General features: G+C 40.4%; 1 protein-coding gene across 3 annotated transcripts in view; it reads left to right on the top strand.

The window, feature by feature from the left end:
* l3mbtl3 (L3MBTL histone methyl-lysine binding protein 3) overlaps positions 1–13,306 on the top strand; it is an 80,507-nt gene that overhangs the window by 17,309 nt on the left and 49,892 nt on the right. For all 3 annotated transcript variants that reach the window (XM_036582462.1, XM_036582460.1, XM_036582461.1), the window contains exons 8-14: positions 770–874; positions 1,508–1,643; positions 3,627–3,718; positions 6,973–7,124; positions 11,101–11,177; positions 12,082–12,167; positions 12,308–12,418. In XM_036582462.1, coding sequence (XP_036438355.1) covers positions 770–874; positions 1,508–1,643; positions 3,627–3,718; positions 6,973–7,124; positions 11,101–11,177; positions 12,082–12,167; positions 12,308–12,418 — 759 coding nt within the window. The remainder of the gene's footprint in view (positions 1–769; positions 875–1,507; positions 1,644–3,626; positions 3,719–6,972; positions 7,125–11,100; positions 11,178–12,081; positions 12,168–12,307; positions 12,419–13,306) is intronic.

Here is a 13,306-nt window from a genome sequence, read left to right as displayed (position 1 = left end):
CTTTGTGTTTATGTATATCACAATCTAACACCACAACAGAGTAGGAATGATGTGTAGACAAAGCAGTGGTGCTGGTTTAGTTTGAACTTTATATTACTGTATAGAGACGGACTCTTAATTTATTTCATTTTCAGTCAAAACACAAGTAAGTACATGCACAAAAATCAGAAAGTAACAGAAGATTACAGCAACAGGTATTTAGTCATAAGCTTAGGTATATATAGCCTCAACGTCTAAATCTAATCTCAGCTATTTGAGTGTTCAGTGAGTCACTCTTCACCTTTATTCCAACCTCCATTCTTTTCAGGAGTCTCACTTTCAGCTCCTCAAAGAATCTGCAGACACACCTCCAAAGTTCAGTCTTAGGAGCTGGTTGATCATTTTCTGAACTAATCAAACACATTCAGTGGTGTTGAGGTCTGGGCTCTGGAGTGGTCAGTCCATCGTTCAGCTTCTTTGTTTGATGTGTCCGTCTCCTTTTCTCAGTGAGGTTCTTCTTGATCAGCTACACATCCTTTCAGACCCACAGCGCTGAGTCGTCTTCTCACAGTGGAAGGATGGACAGAAACACCTGTGGATGTTTTCAGATCTGAAGCAGCTTGATTTTCTCCTCTCTCTCAGAGATGAAAGCTTTAAGTGCTGTTTATCTGATGGGGGCAGTTTTGGGGGCTACCAGGTCTTCCAGGTGGCTGTTAGGAGCCCCATTTTCTCTGTAGCTTTTAATCAGTTTTTAAAGCTCCAGTTTCTCTGTGTTTGTGTTCTGTTGCAGTACCAGTCGTTTCCTCAGGGTAAGAATGGCTTCAGGGTAGGGATGCGGCTGGAGGGAGTCGACCCTGAACACCCCTCCATGTACTGCGTGCTCTCTGTTGCCGAGGTAACAGACTTGTTTCACTACAATTAGACCAATTTAATTCGCCAAAAAATCTCATTTACACAATGGAAGCTTATGTCCCACCAATTATCACTGTGTGTTGCTTAGTATCTCTAATAGACTTGATTATGTGGTTTCTGACACTGTATGACTCACTATTATCTATAAATATGGACAGAATACTGTCAAAATTCTGGCTACAAGGCTATTTTTAGCTATATGACAATTTTGTTCATGTTTTTTGAGATTACTTAAAGGAATTCTATCATATTTTCAAAATTCCAGCATAATTAAGTGGTTAAGACGTACGCAGAGTCATTCAGAGTGGTTTGGTGTGAAACACTCTGTTCTAGAGAAACTGAGTCAGAACTGTTCACAGTGGTGGTGATAGGAACCAGACGTCCACCTCTAAAAGCTCCCTCACAGAAAGTTACTACATGAAATGGTTATGAATTCACATTGCCTGATGACTGAGACACTGTTTTATGCTAGATTTAAAAAGGTTTTGGCCTCATATTTTTATTCCTGGTGGAGGGATTCATGCAGGGTGTTGTGAGGCAAAGTAGTCCCCAAAGAAAACTGATTTACTGCTGTGTTATATAAGTGTGTTAATACTGCTGTACTGTGTATTTGCAGGTTTCTGGTCACAGGATCCGTCTGCACTTTGATAAGTTCTCAGAGTGCTATGATTTCTGGGTAAACTGTAACTCTCCGGATATTCACCCTGCAGGCTGGTGTGAGAAAACGGGCCACAAGCTGCAGCCACCTAAAGGTACTGTACCCGGTACTGGCAATAAGAGCACTTGTAAAGATGAAACTCCAGCAGCTTTATTTGACTGTATGTGTATTAAACCGTTTAAAGAGATCCACTTAACAATGTTTGTGTGGTTTTATGTACCAAAAACAGTCAGAATTCACTTTTACATGACAGTTTTCCAGGGTGTTTCTGCTACTGCCCCCTTAAGACTTACATATGTAAATGAGCCCTGATTTAAAAATGTATAACTTCAGCGTGAGTGGGTGGGGCTAAACTGCTGCACCCATTCAACCTATATATATGTGTACACACACTACATGGACAAAAGTATTGGGACACCCCTCCTAATTATTGAGTTCAGGTGTTTCAGCCACACCTGTTGACAGCAGGTGGATTAAATTAAGCACACAGCCTTGCAGTCTCGATAGACAAACACTGACAGTAGAGGGTCGAACTGATGAGCTCAGTGACTTCAAACATGCCACATCATAGGACGCCACCTCTGCCACAAGTCAGTTTGTGAGGTTTCTGTCCTGCTAGATCTGCCCCAGACAACTGTAAGTGCTATTACTGTGAAATAGAAGCGTCTAGGAGCAACAACATCTCAGCCACGAAGCGGTAGACCACCAAACTCACAGAGGGGGGCTGCTGAGTGCTGAAGTGCACAGTGGCTATCCTCTGTTTTGTCTCTCACTAAAGAGGTCCATATCGCCTCTGGAAGTAAAAGAACTGCACATTAGGAGCTTCATAAAGTGAGTTTCCATGGCTGAGCAGCTGCACACAAGGCTAAGATCAAAATGTGCAAAGCCAAGTGTCGGATGGAGTGGAGTAAAGCGCCGCCACTGGACTCTGGAGCAGTGGAAACGTGTTCTGTGGAGTGACGAATCAGATTCTCTATCAGTCAGTCTGATGGACGAGTCTGGGTTTGGCGAATGCCAGGAGAACGTTACCTGCCTGACTGCACTGTGCCAGCTGTAGAGTTTGGTGGAGGAGGGATGATGATATGGGGCTGTTTTTCAGGGGTTGGTCTAGAACCCTTAGTTCCAGTGAAGGGAAATCTTAATGACTCAGCACCAAGACATTTTGGACAATTGTACACTTCCAACTTTGTGGGAACAGTTTGGGGAAGAACCTTTACTGTTCCAGCATGACTGAGCCCCAGTGACCAAAGCAGCTCCATAAAGGCCTGACTGGGTGAGTTTGGTGTGGAAGAACTTGACTGGACCTCACAGAGCCCTGACCTCAACCCCATCAAACATCTTTGGGATGAACTAGAATGGAGATTGTGAGCCAGACCCTCTCGTCCAACATCAGTGTCTGACCTCACAAATACTCTTCTGGATGAATGGACAGAAATTCCCACAGACTCTCCAACATCTTGTAGAAGCTTCCCAGAAGAGTGGAAGCTGTTAGAGCTGCAAAGGGGGACCAACTCCATATTAATGCCTATGGATTTAGAATGGGACGTCATATATATATATATATATGTATATATATATATATATATATATATATATATATATATTTATATACATACGACGTCCCATTCTATATATATATATAGAGAGAGAGAGAGAGAGAGAGGACTTATTATGGACTTGTAGAAATAAATGATGACTGTTTTGGGTGCGTAAAAGCACAAACATTTTAAGTGGAGCTCAGGAGTAAAATATAAAATGCAAGAAAAATGTTGGTGAGTTTGAAAATAGATAAATATTACTACAGCATGACTGTGTTATTGTTGGCTCTAACTGAGACGGTTAAATCCAGTAGTTTGACAGATTTTGTGTAGTTTGATCATTTTTTAAATCACTTAAGCAGGAAAGCAGCATGTTTATTGTCAAGATCGTGCATACAGTGTTTACTGTTCTTTGCATTTACATGGATCATACACTAACAGTATGTAGGAAATGTTAGAGCTCCCCCTGTAGGATGTGAATGGTACTGGACGGCACTGTTTACTGTGATAAAAACAATCTGCTGTTCGTCTCTCTGCAGGGATGAAGAGTGAAGCGTTCAGCTGGTGCTCCTACCTGAAGATGAATAAAGTTCAAGCAGCACCCAAAGCCCTGTTTGACAACCAGAACACTGTGAGTTCTGTGGGTTCTTCAAAACTGGAAAGCTCAAAGGGGCACTCCACCCTAAAGCTAAAGTTTAATATCGCTGTTGTTAGAATAAAACCTTGTATCTCCATTTTTGTTGCTCTATACATTGTGTGTAAATTTCGTGGTGAATGGTCCGACAGAAACAACCCAAAATGACTTAATTAATACTCCTGGTTCCATTGACTTCCATTAAAAATAAGGTATGTTTTTTGCTTCTCCTGTAAAGTTACCATTTTGAGATACAAGGTTTTGTTCTGACAGCAGTGACATGTTATTAGTGGTGTTATGTAGCGTTCTGTAGTGCAGCGTTGGATCCCTCAGCCTCATCAGTCTGACAAAATTCACAATTTTATATTATTTTCATCGTGTTCTGTTACTACAGCTGTGTGCAAAAGTTTGGGCGCCCTGGTCAAATTACATTTTGTTTATTTTTTAGTGTAATTAAGTTAATTACTTGCGCACATCAGTGGCTTATAACATACTGTGAATGTGCATATAAAGGAAAGGACTTTAAATTTACCAGACCTGTAGATGTTACTTGTTTTGGTGAATTGAAACACAGTAAAATAACATCAAACAACGAACATATTTATCTCCCATGTTTTGTACTGTATATGCAGAATATCTCAAGTATACTATTTTACAGTGTAATTTGCTGTGTTGTTGCAGAATTACTCAATCTGATTTCTTAATATGAGTTGATTTCAAAATAAAATAATAATAACGATAATAATAATAATAATAATGATTTTTAATGTGAAAAATTATGTTGAATATTGCAAAATCCTGGCAGTGATTTAACAGTTTACTTCTGCACATTTTGGTGCACAACTACTGTTTCTTTGCTGATGTTAACACACATAAAATGAGGCCTGTGCAAAAGTTATGGCACATTTTATATTTTCTGTATTATTATATTTTCCCCAATATGTTAAATTCAGTAAATAAACAGTAGTTGTGTATTAAGTAGACAGTAGTGTGTCTCTGTAGAGGATGTGTTCACTTATCTGCACTTAGAAAATCAACAACAACATGGAGTTTGACCTGAGTTTTGCATACGGCTGTTCAGTACCCAGCATGCATTACACACATATACATCATACAACCACTGTATGTATGTGGTGTCAACCAATCCTGACTACCAGCCCTGAGCTATAGGCTGTAGGCTATGATTAACCCCACCCTACACTGGGCTTTATTGTGTTTCCTTTTGTATGAAAGTTAAATGTTAAATATGTAGTTTTTTTAAAAATCATGTTTGTTTTTTCTCTATTTTTGTTGTTGTTGTTGTTGTTATTGTTGTTGCTTTTAATGTTTATTCTGTTCTCTTTGCCCTCCTTCTTCTTAGAAAAAGACCTCATAGATTCATGAAATATGTATTATTAATGACAAAGTACTATAAGGGGTGGGGTGGGGGGTTGGTAGGGGGTTAAAAAATAAAAAAGAGGTGGGCTTTAGCTTAAAAACATCCACTCACAAGCAGGACTGGGTGCTCAACAATATTATTAAAAATGATATTATGTTAAAAAGGTGGAAATTCGGTTTTTATTTTCATTACAGTTAAAAAAATATTTTTTTTATTAAGCAAAATTCTTTGCATGATTTCTCAAAACAAGTAAAATGATCTGCCGATGGATCAAGACACTTTCACTCGATGAGATTACTTAAAGCTAGTAAAAAGGTCTATAAACAGATTCTTGCAACAGTCGCATTATGAGAAATATTAGATATATTGACTACATTTAACCCTCTATTGCACGATGTTGCCTCAGGGCAACAAACTCATTTTCCTCACTTTACAATAACACATATATAACATATTTAACGACAAAGACAGGATTAACAATAAAGGGCAGAGTAAGGCGATAAAAAGCATGTTCTGGTCATTCTGTCTCTCCGTGGACTCCTTTAAACCTCTGTTTAACATTCAGTATCAATTTGTTTTTTGTTATGAGAATTTACAGAAATATGTTTGTTGCCTAGAAGCAACATGGTGCGACAATGTCTCTCTGTTGTCTCTCTGTCTCTCTCTCTTGCTCTCTCTCTGTCTCTCTCACTCTCTCTCTCTCTCTCTTTTCTCTCTCTCACTCTCTCTCTCTCTCTCTCTCTCTCTCTCTCTGTCTGTTTTCTCACACTCTCTCACTTTATTGGCCTCTCATCTCTCTTTTCTTCTCTCATTTTGTCTTTTCCTCTCTCTTTCTCTCTGCTCTCTCGCTCTTTCTTTCTTTCACTTTCCCTCTGTCTTCTCCTTTTTTTCTTTCTCTTTTTTCTCTCCTTCGCTTCTCATGCTCTCACTTTCTTGCCCTCTCTGTCCTCTCTTTCCTCTCTCCTTTTGTCTCTTCCTCTTTCTTTCTCTCTACTCTTTCACCCGTATTTCACTGTTTCTTCTCCTCCTTATTCTCTTTCTTTTCCCACTTCTCTCTCTCTCTCTCTCTCTCTCTCTCTGTCTGTTTTCACGCTCTCTTACTTTGTTGGCCACTCATCGCTCTCTGTTCTCTTTTTCTTCTCTCATTTAGTCTTTTCCTCTCTTTCTCTCTACTCTTTTACCCTTATTTCTCTGTCTCTCCTCCTCATTCTCTCTTTCTTTTCCCACTTTCCCTCTCTTTTCTCTCTCACTGACTCTGAACTCTTTCATGTCTTCTCTTCCCTCTTTTATTCTCTCTTTTCTCTGTCATTCTCTTCTTTCTCTCCTCTCTTTTTCTTCTCTCCTTTTGTCTCTTCCTCTCTCTTTCACTCTACTCTTTTTTGCTTTTTCTCTGTCTCTCTTTCTTCCTTTCCTCTCTCACTCCCTACTATTTCACGCTTATTTCTCTGTCTCTCTTCCTTATTCTCTCTTTCCTTTCTCACCTTCTCTCTCGCTGTCGCTCTACTCTTTCATGTATGCTCTCTCTTCCCTCTTTTACTTTCTCTTTCTCACTCTCTTTCTTGCTCTCTCATTCACTCTGTCTCTCATTGTGTGACAGTGGAATGGATTCAGCCAGTCACAAGTCAGGTCTCACCACTTCAGGGAACACAGCTCTCTATCATTTCTTCCCATTGTCGCACAATGTTGCCTCAAGGCAGCATACTCCAAAAGAACAGCTGCACACGTTATCATTTAAAAATGTTCCTGAATTTAATAATTAGGGCCACTTGACCTAAAATTGCTCCCATAATGCAGCAGAGGGTTAAGATGTTTACACTTGCTCAGATTTTTTCTACAGCTTAAATTTACATCTTGTATTTTTTTTCTTCTTCAGATGGTCACACCTTTAGGCTTCAGAGTCGGGATGAAGCTCGAGGCGGTCGATAAGAAGAATCCTTCATTCATCTGCGTTGCCACGGTTACGGACTTGGTGGACAGCCGCCTCCTGGTGCACTTTGATGGCTGGGATGAGAGCTACGATTACTGGTAGCCAAAAACAGATACTTTATTTTTTAACACCCGTGTCTTTTTTGTTCTGTGGGTGAAGAAAGGTGAATTACATAAAAGTGGAGTTTAAAAATCCAGTTAATTCGTTTGTAAGGAAATGGTAAGTTTTTTATTCATGAGAAAGAAGATATTTATAGTGAACATTTATGGTTATAATTGAAACTATCAGTTTCTAAGAAACTGCAACATTGCATATATTATAGTTTTCCTAAAGAGTGATTGAAGCAAATTAGAAGATTTAAGGAGTTTATAGTGTAATTGTATTCCCACTAGGGGGCAGCATTCCCATGTCTCAGGTTTAGAATAAAAGAGGGAATTCCACTGATATTTCAAAATTTCTGTATAATTAAATGACTAAGATGTAAACAGAGCCGTTCAGAGTGGTTTGGTGTGAAACACTCTGTTCTAGATAAACTCACCAAGTCAGAACTGTTCACAGTGGTGGTGATAGGAACCAGACGTTCACCTCTAAAAGCTCCCTCACAGAAAGTTACTACATGAAATGTGAAATGGTTATGAATTCACGGTAGCTTTGAGAAGAATTTGAACTACAAAAAATAATTTGGGGTACATCAGGGTTGACCAATATTGCAACTGTGAATTAAAAGTAAATTAAATTAATTAAATTTTCGGTGAATTAATTTGCTGCCCTGTTTTTTGGCCAAGAAGACCAGAATATCATTTTTTTCTGTCTTGAGGCTTAAATACTGAGTGCCCCAGACAGCCAGCGTTCCAGTTATGGTTATGATATTACATGAGTACACGAGTTGGTTCTGACTGGCCCAAGTCATCTACAGGGAGGTGACGCCTTCAAACATTGTTTATATTGTATTCTGTAATAAACATTTCAGCTCTTGAAATTTGAAAACTGTACTCTTTCAGGTTGCAGTTTCAATTAAAGATTATTCATCTATAAACCGTAGCGTACATGCAGGGCGCTGTGAGGCAAAATAGTCCCCAAAGAAAACTTATTATTTAGGATTTCCCATCATCAACATTCCATATAAACTCAGAAGACTCGTGTAGGTTCACTGGTGGTTCTGGATGGTAAATAAAATGTCTATATCTGTGTTGTAGTCATGGCGACCCCTGGTTCCTATCACCACCACTGTAAAGACATCTGAACCATTTCACACCAAACCACTCTGAATCACTGTTGTTTGTATTAGTCAGGATGTGTGCTACACACTAGTTGGCAGTAGATGGTGCTAAAGGGTCGACTATTTGCAGCTGATGTGGAGAAGAACATTAAACCGCATACAAACACAACAGGCGAAGCGTCTGCACTGAGAACAGCATCTGCACTGAGTACAGTGTCTGCGCTGAGTACAGCGTCTGTACTGAGAACAGCGTCTGCGCTGAGAACAGCATCTGCACTGAGTACAGCGTCTGCACTGAGTACAGCGTCTGCGCTGAGAACAGCGTCTGCACTGAGAACAGCGTCTGCACCGCCTCACAGACGTGATGGAGGATGATGTGTACTTATTCACCTCTCAGCTGAGTTGAGCTGAGTGCTCTTAGTGCGGCCTTCAATTATGAATGCTTATCAATTATTGAGGAGTGTCTCTCTCTCTCTCTCTTCTCTCTCCTCTCTTTTCTCTCTCTCGCTCACTCTGTTTTCTCTCTCTCTCTCTCTCTCTCTCTCTCTCCTCTCTTTTCTCTCTCTCGCTCACTGTTTTCTCTCTCTCTCTCTCTCTCTCTCTCTCTTTCTCCTCTCTTTTCTCTCTCTCTCTCACTCTGTTTTCTCTCTCTCTCTCTCTCTTCTTTCTCTCTTTCCTCTCTTTTCTTTTCCGCTGTCTTATCTTTTCTTTTTCTCTCTCTCTTTCTCTTCCTCTCTCTCCTTTGCTTCCTCTCTCTTGCTCTCTTTCCTTTCATGCTCTCACTTTCTTGCTCTCTCTTTTTCTTCTCTCCTTTTGTCTCTTCCTCTTTCTTTCTCTCTACTCTTTCACCCTTATTTTTCTGTCTTCTCCTCCTCATTCTCTTTCTTTTCCCACTTTCCCTCTCTTTTCTCCCTCACTCTTTGAGGTCTTTCATGTCTTCTCTTCCTTCTTTTATTCTCTCTTTTCTCTGTTATTCTCTTCTTTCTCCTCTTTTCCTTTCCTCTCTCACTCCCTATTATTTCACCCTTATTTCTCTGTCTCTCTTCCTTATTCTCTCTTTCCTTTCTCACCTTCTCTCTCTTCTCTCGTGCTCTCTCTCTACTCTTTGATGTACGCTCTCTTCCCTCTTTTACTCCCTCTCTCTCTCTTTGTTCCTCTTGACCTGTTTCTTTAGTTCCACCTACTGCACCTGTGCGTCTGTCTGTTGCGTAGAGACTTTATTCAGCTGTTCATTATTTATTAATTATTAATGGAATATATATCGGCTGAATTTGGAGCAGAGAACCAAACCAAACCCAGAGAAGTCAGTCAGAGGTGTAAACGTGCTCCCTGCTGTGAGAGGCTCTCTGTGTGGTGAACAGCGCTGATGCCTGCAGCGCAGAACTGTATGAGCTCCTCAGGGCTCAGTGCTGTAGTGCTGTCCACTGTGGTCAGTGAGCTGTTGACTAAAGCTCACCATGATGGTCATGCAGGTGTACTTGAATGCGTCCATGCGTGCATTCATAAGAACATTCACAAGGAAGGTTCCTGAGAGCGTAGAACGAGGAACATATATCTTTCTTAAAGGGCTCAAATCATGGAAACCTGTTTTTTCTTTTCAAATTAAAAACTTGGAAAGTTGAGTCAGAACTGTTCACAGTGGTGGTGATAGGAACCAGACGTCCACCCCTAAAAGCTCCCTCACAGAAAGTTCCTACATGAAATAGTTATGAATTCACTGCCTGATGACTGAGATGCTGTTTTATGATAGTTTTAAGATAAACTTTTGGGCTGTGATATACTTTCAAAATCCATTAATGCTGGAGAGATACATAACATTTCATGTAGGGTGTTATAACGCAAAATAGTCCCCAGTAAAACTTTTTGTTTCCAGTTTCACATTATTATTATTATTATTATTGTTATTACTGTAGTATTTTTAAATGTGGCACTACAGGTTCTATTTTGTATATTGTGCTGCATATTGTGTATCATGAAAATAGTAATAAGTATTGTGATACAATATTTTTGCCATATTGTCCACCTCTACTGTAAGACTAATGTGTTGAGCTTTTGAGTCTTCATAATTTTGCCTTACCAGTTAACTGCATGATTGTATTCATAACCTATTAATGCACCCCAAATGTGAAATGTTACACTTTCTTATGGTCTGTTGTTCACTAAGCCTGAGCACAAATCTTTCAAATTGATCAAACCGTATGGCTAAAAAGTACGTTTTTATCATGTTATATGAAATACAAAATACAAAATTGGTTGTGAAAAAGGTAGAAAATGACGTACTTAAAAAAATAAAATACAATATGTTCTGTTAGATGCTCATATAGGGTGTAACTGTACAAAATCGGATCACTTCAGAGCAATCAGAACACGTTCTATAGTACTTCTATAATCATACTAAACTTAGTTGTTGGACATCAACGAGTGCTGTAATTAACGGATGCTGTATTCAATCAGAGGCTCCTAATTATGAAATTAAATCTTCTAAAGGATGGAAAAATTGCTCCCGTCTCACACAGGACATCATGTTTTAGAGTAATACTTCCATTCAATCCTATTAGGGCCCACTTTCATAAGGGCTAAATCTGCTTTAACTGCAGTGAGGGAGTTCAGGGACAACCTTACTGCTCCGTTTTTTAATTATCTCACTCACATGAGGCTTTCAGGAGGACAGCTGTAAAGTAATACCTTTACTAGAGTTTGGTGTTACATCCAGCAAAACCTTAAATGGCCTTATAACACTCTATAACCTAGGAATAGCTCAGCCAGTTTGCAATGAAGTCCCTGTAGTTACTGTATAATAAGCCTTAGTATGTAATAAGACTGGATTTTAAGGGTTTAAATCTGTTTGTTTGTAGGTGCGATGCCACAAGTCCATACATCCATCCGATTGGTTGGTGTCAGGAGAACGGCAAGACGCTTACCACGCCCCCAGGTGATGTCACTGCCTGATGTCATCGAAGAAAAAAGTTGTAAAGAAATATGTGAATCTGCTTTTTATCGTGTACTTTTGTTCTTGTTCTGTTAAATATATCATGGCTGTCGGGACAAAACCTTGTGTGTTTTTTTTTTGTTTTTTTTTACCCAATTTTCTCCCCAATTTAGTCATTTCCAATTCCACCCGCTAGTTAGGACTCCCCCAATCACACAATACTGTCAACGCTAGGAGGGTGAAGGCTAACACAGGCTTCCTCCGAGACCTGTGAAGCACCACCGCTTCTTTTCGAACTGCCACTCACGCAACGTCACTGGACAGCCGAACGCGCTCGGAGGAAAGCGCCAACCGCCAGATCTGTTACGTCAGCTAACAGACGCCTGCGCTGACTAGCATCGCATTGGGGGGAGAAGGGGGGTCCATCCTACCCACCCAGAGAGAGCGAGGCCATTTGTGCTTTCTTGGACTCCCGGCTACGGACGGCTGTAGCATCACCAGGGATCGAACTCGCGATCTCCTGATGATAGGGCCAGACGGGTGCTTAGATGGTTGTGCCACTTGGGAGCCAAAACCTCATGTTTTTGACACTGAATTTTCATTTTTTGACAGAATTTGAAATCACCAGCTGCTGTTTACACTTTTTTTTTGTAAACAGCAGTAAATTTGGCGATGAATGGACCAATCAGAGTGCCCCAAAATAACTTGGAATAAATAATTTCTCTATTAACTTCCATTAAAAGTTTTTCCTTCTCCTGTAAAGTCGCCTTTTTGGAGTAGGAGGTTTTGATCCGACAGCAGCGATGTGACACTGAAAACCGAATACCTTGTATTTAATGACTGGAAACCGAATAAATGAAGGGTGCTCTCTGACTCCTGTGTCTGTGATGTGGTCTGTGCTCTGCAGGATTTCCGGACACCGCCAGCTTCTCCTGGGAGAAGTATCTGGAGGAGACCAGCTCATTACCCGCTCCAGCAAGAGCCTTCAAAACCGTGAGTTTGTGTTTCTACATCTTGCAAAACTTCCAGAAACTTCTGCACGCGAGTGTTTGATGTCTTTATAAACACTGCACTGATCTGATCTCTATCTCTCTCTCTCTCTCTCTCTCAATCTCTCTCACTCATCCCTGCAGAGGCCTCCCCACAGTTTCCAGCTGAATATGAAGTTGGAGGTGGTGGATAAGAGGAACCCCATGCTGATCAGAGTGGCTACTGTGGCGGAGACAGACGAGCACAGAATAAAGGTTTGATTTTTGCTGATAAACAGCTCATTATGCTGCACTAACACTACATTAACACTACATTTATATTATATTCAAACTGCATTAATGCTATTAACATTATTAAGTGCCGTCCAGTCCTTTGTGACTCCTGTGAACTGAATGGACAGGATTTCTCCAGAATATCCTGCCTTCTCTTTGAGACTTCAGGCTTCTGAATGGCTGGTTCATGATTCCTTTGATTGTCTTCCTCCATCTTGTTGTGCCTCCTCTTTTATCTTAAACTCTTCTGAGCATCTCTTCTCAGAATGTGTCTTCAGTTTGGTTTTCTGGGCTTCGAGTGAGAAGTGAGGCTCGATTTGTTCAAGGAACCATCCAAGGTTCTCTCAAAAGTCATCGCCAACACTGAAGTTCAAAGGCGTCTGTATTTTTCCTGTCTTGCTTGTTTATTGTCCAGCCTTCACATCCATAAACAACCGCAGAGAAGACCACCGGGTAGGACCAAAGACCAGTACTACAATAACATCTGTAAAGATATTGAAAAGGGTAACAACATGGAAAAACCCGACCGAGCTCCCGACCTGGAACGTTATTTCAGATTGTCAGAAGTTGTTAGAAGGAGCTTGATTTGTTCAAGAACCCTTTTGTTTGTTTTCCTTGCCATCCAAGGAACTCTCAAAAGTCCTTACCAACATTACAAGTTCAAAGATATCAGTATTTTTCATGTCCCATTTCATGTCCATAAAGAACCACAGAAAAGACTCCAGCCTTCATTCCTTCATCCCTGTTCTGCTGAGAGCCAATCTGTGTTGTATTTTTGCACTGCTGGATCCTTTGTTGTTAAAAATTGATCCAAGTGGGCCAAAGCTGCCCACCATCACCACATCTTCTCCGTCAGTGGTAAAGTGAGCG

This window comes from Colossoma macropomum, unplaced genomic scaffold (assembly GCF_904425465.1).
Source record: "Colossoma macropomum unplaced genomic scaffold, Colossoma_macropomum, whole genome shotgun sequence".
Lineage (NCBI taxonomy): Eukaryota > Metazoa > Chordata > Actinopteri > Characiformes > Serrasalmidae > Colossoma > Colossoma macropomum.
Note: the sequence above shows the minus strand (reverse complement) of the source record. Positions and strands in the feature narration are given on the sequence as shown.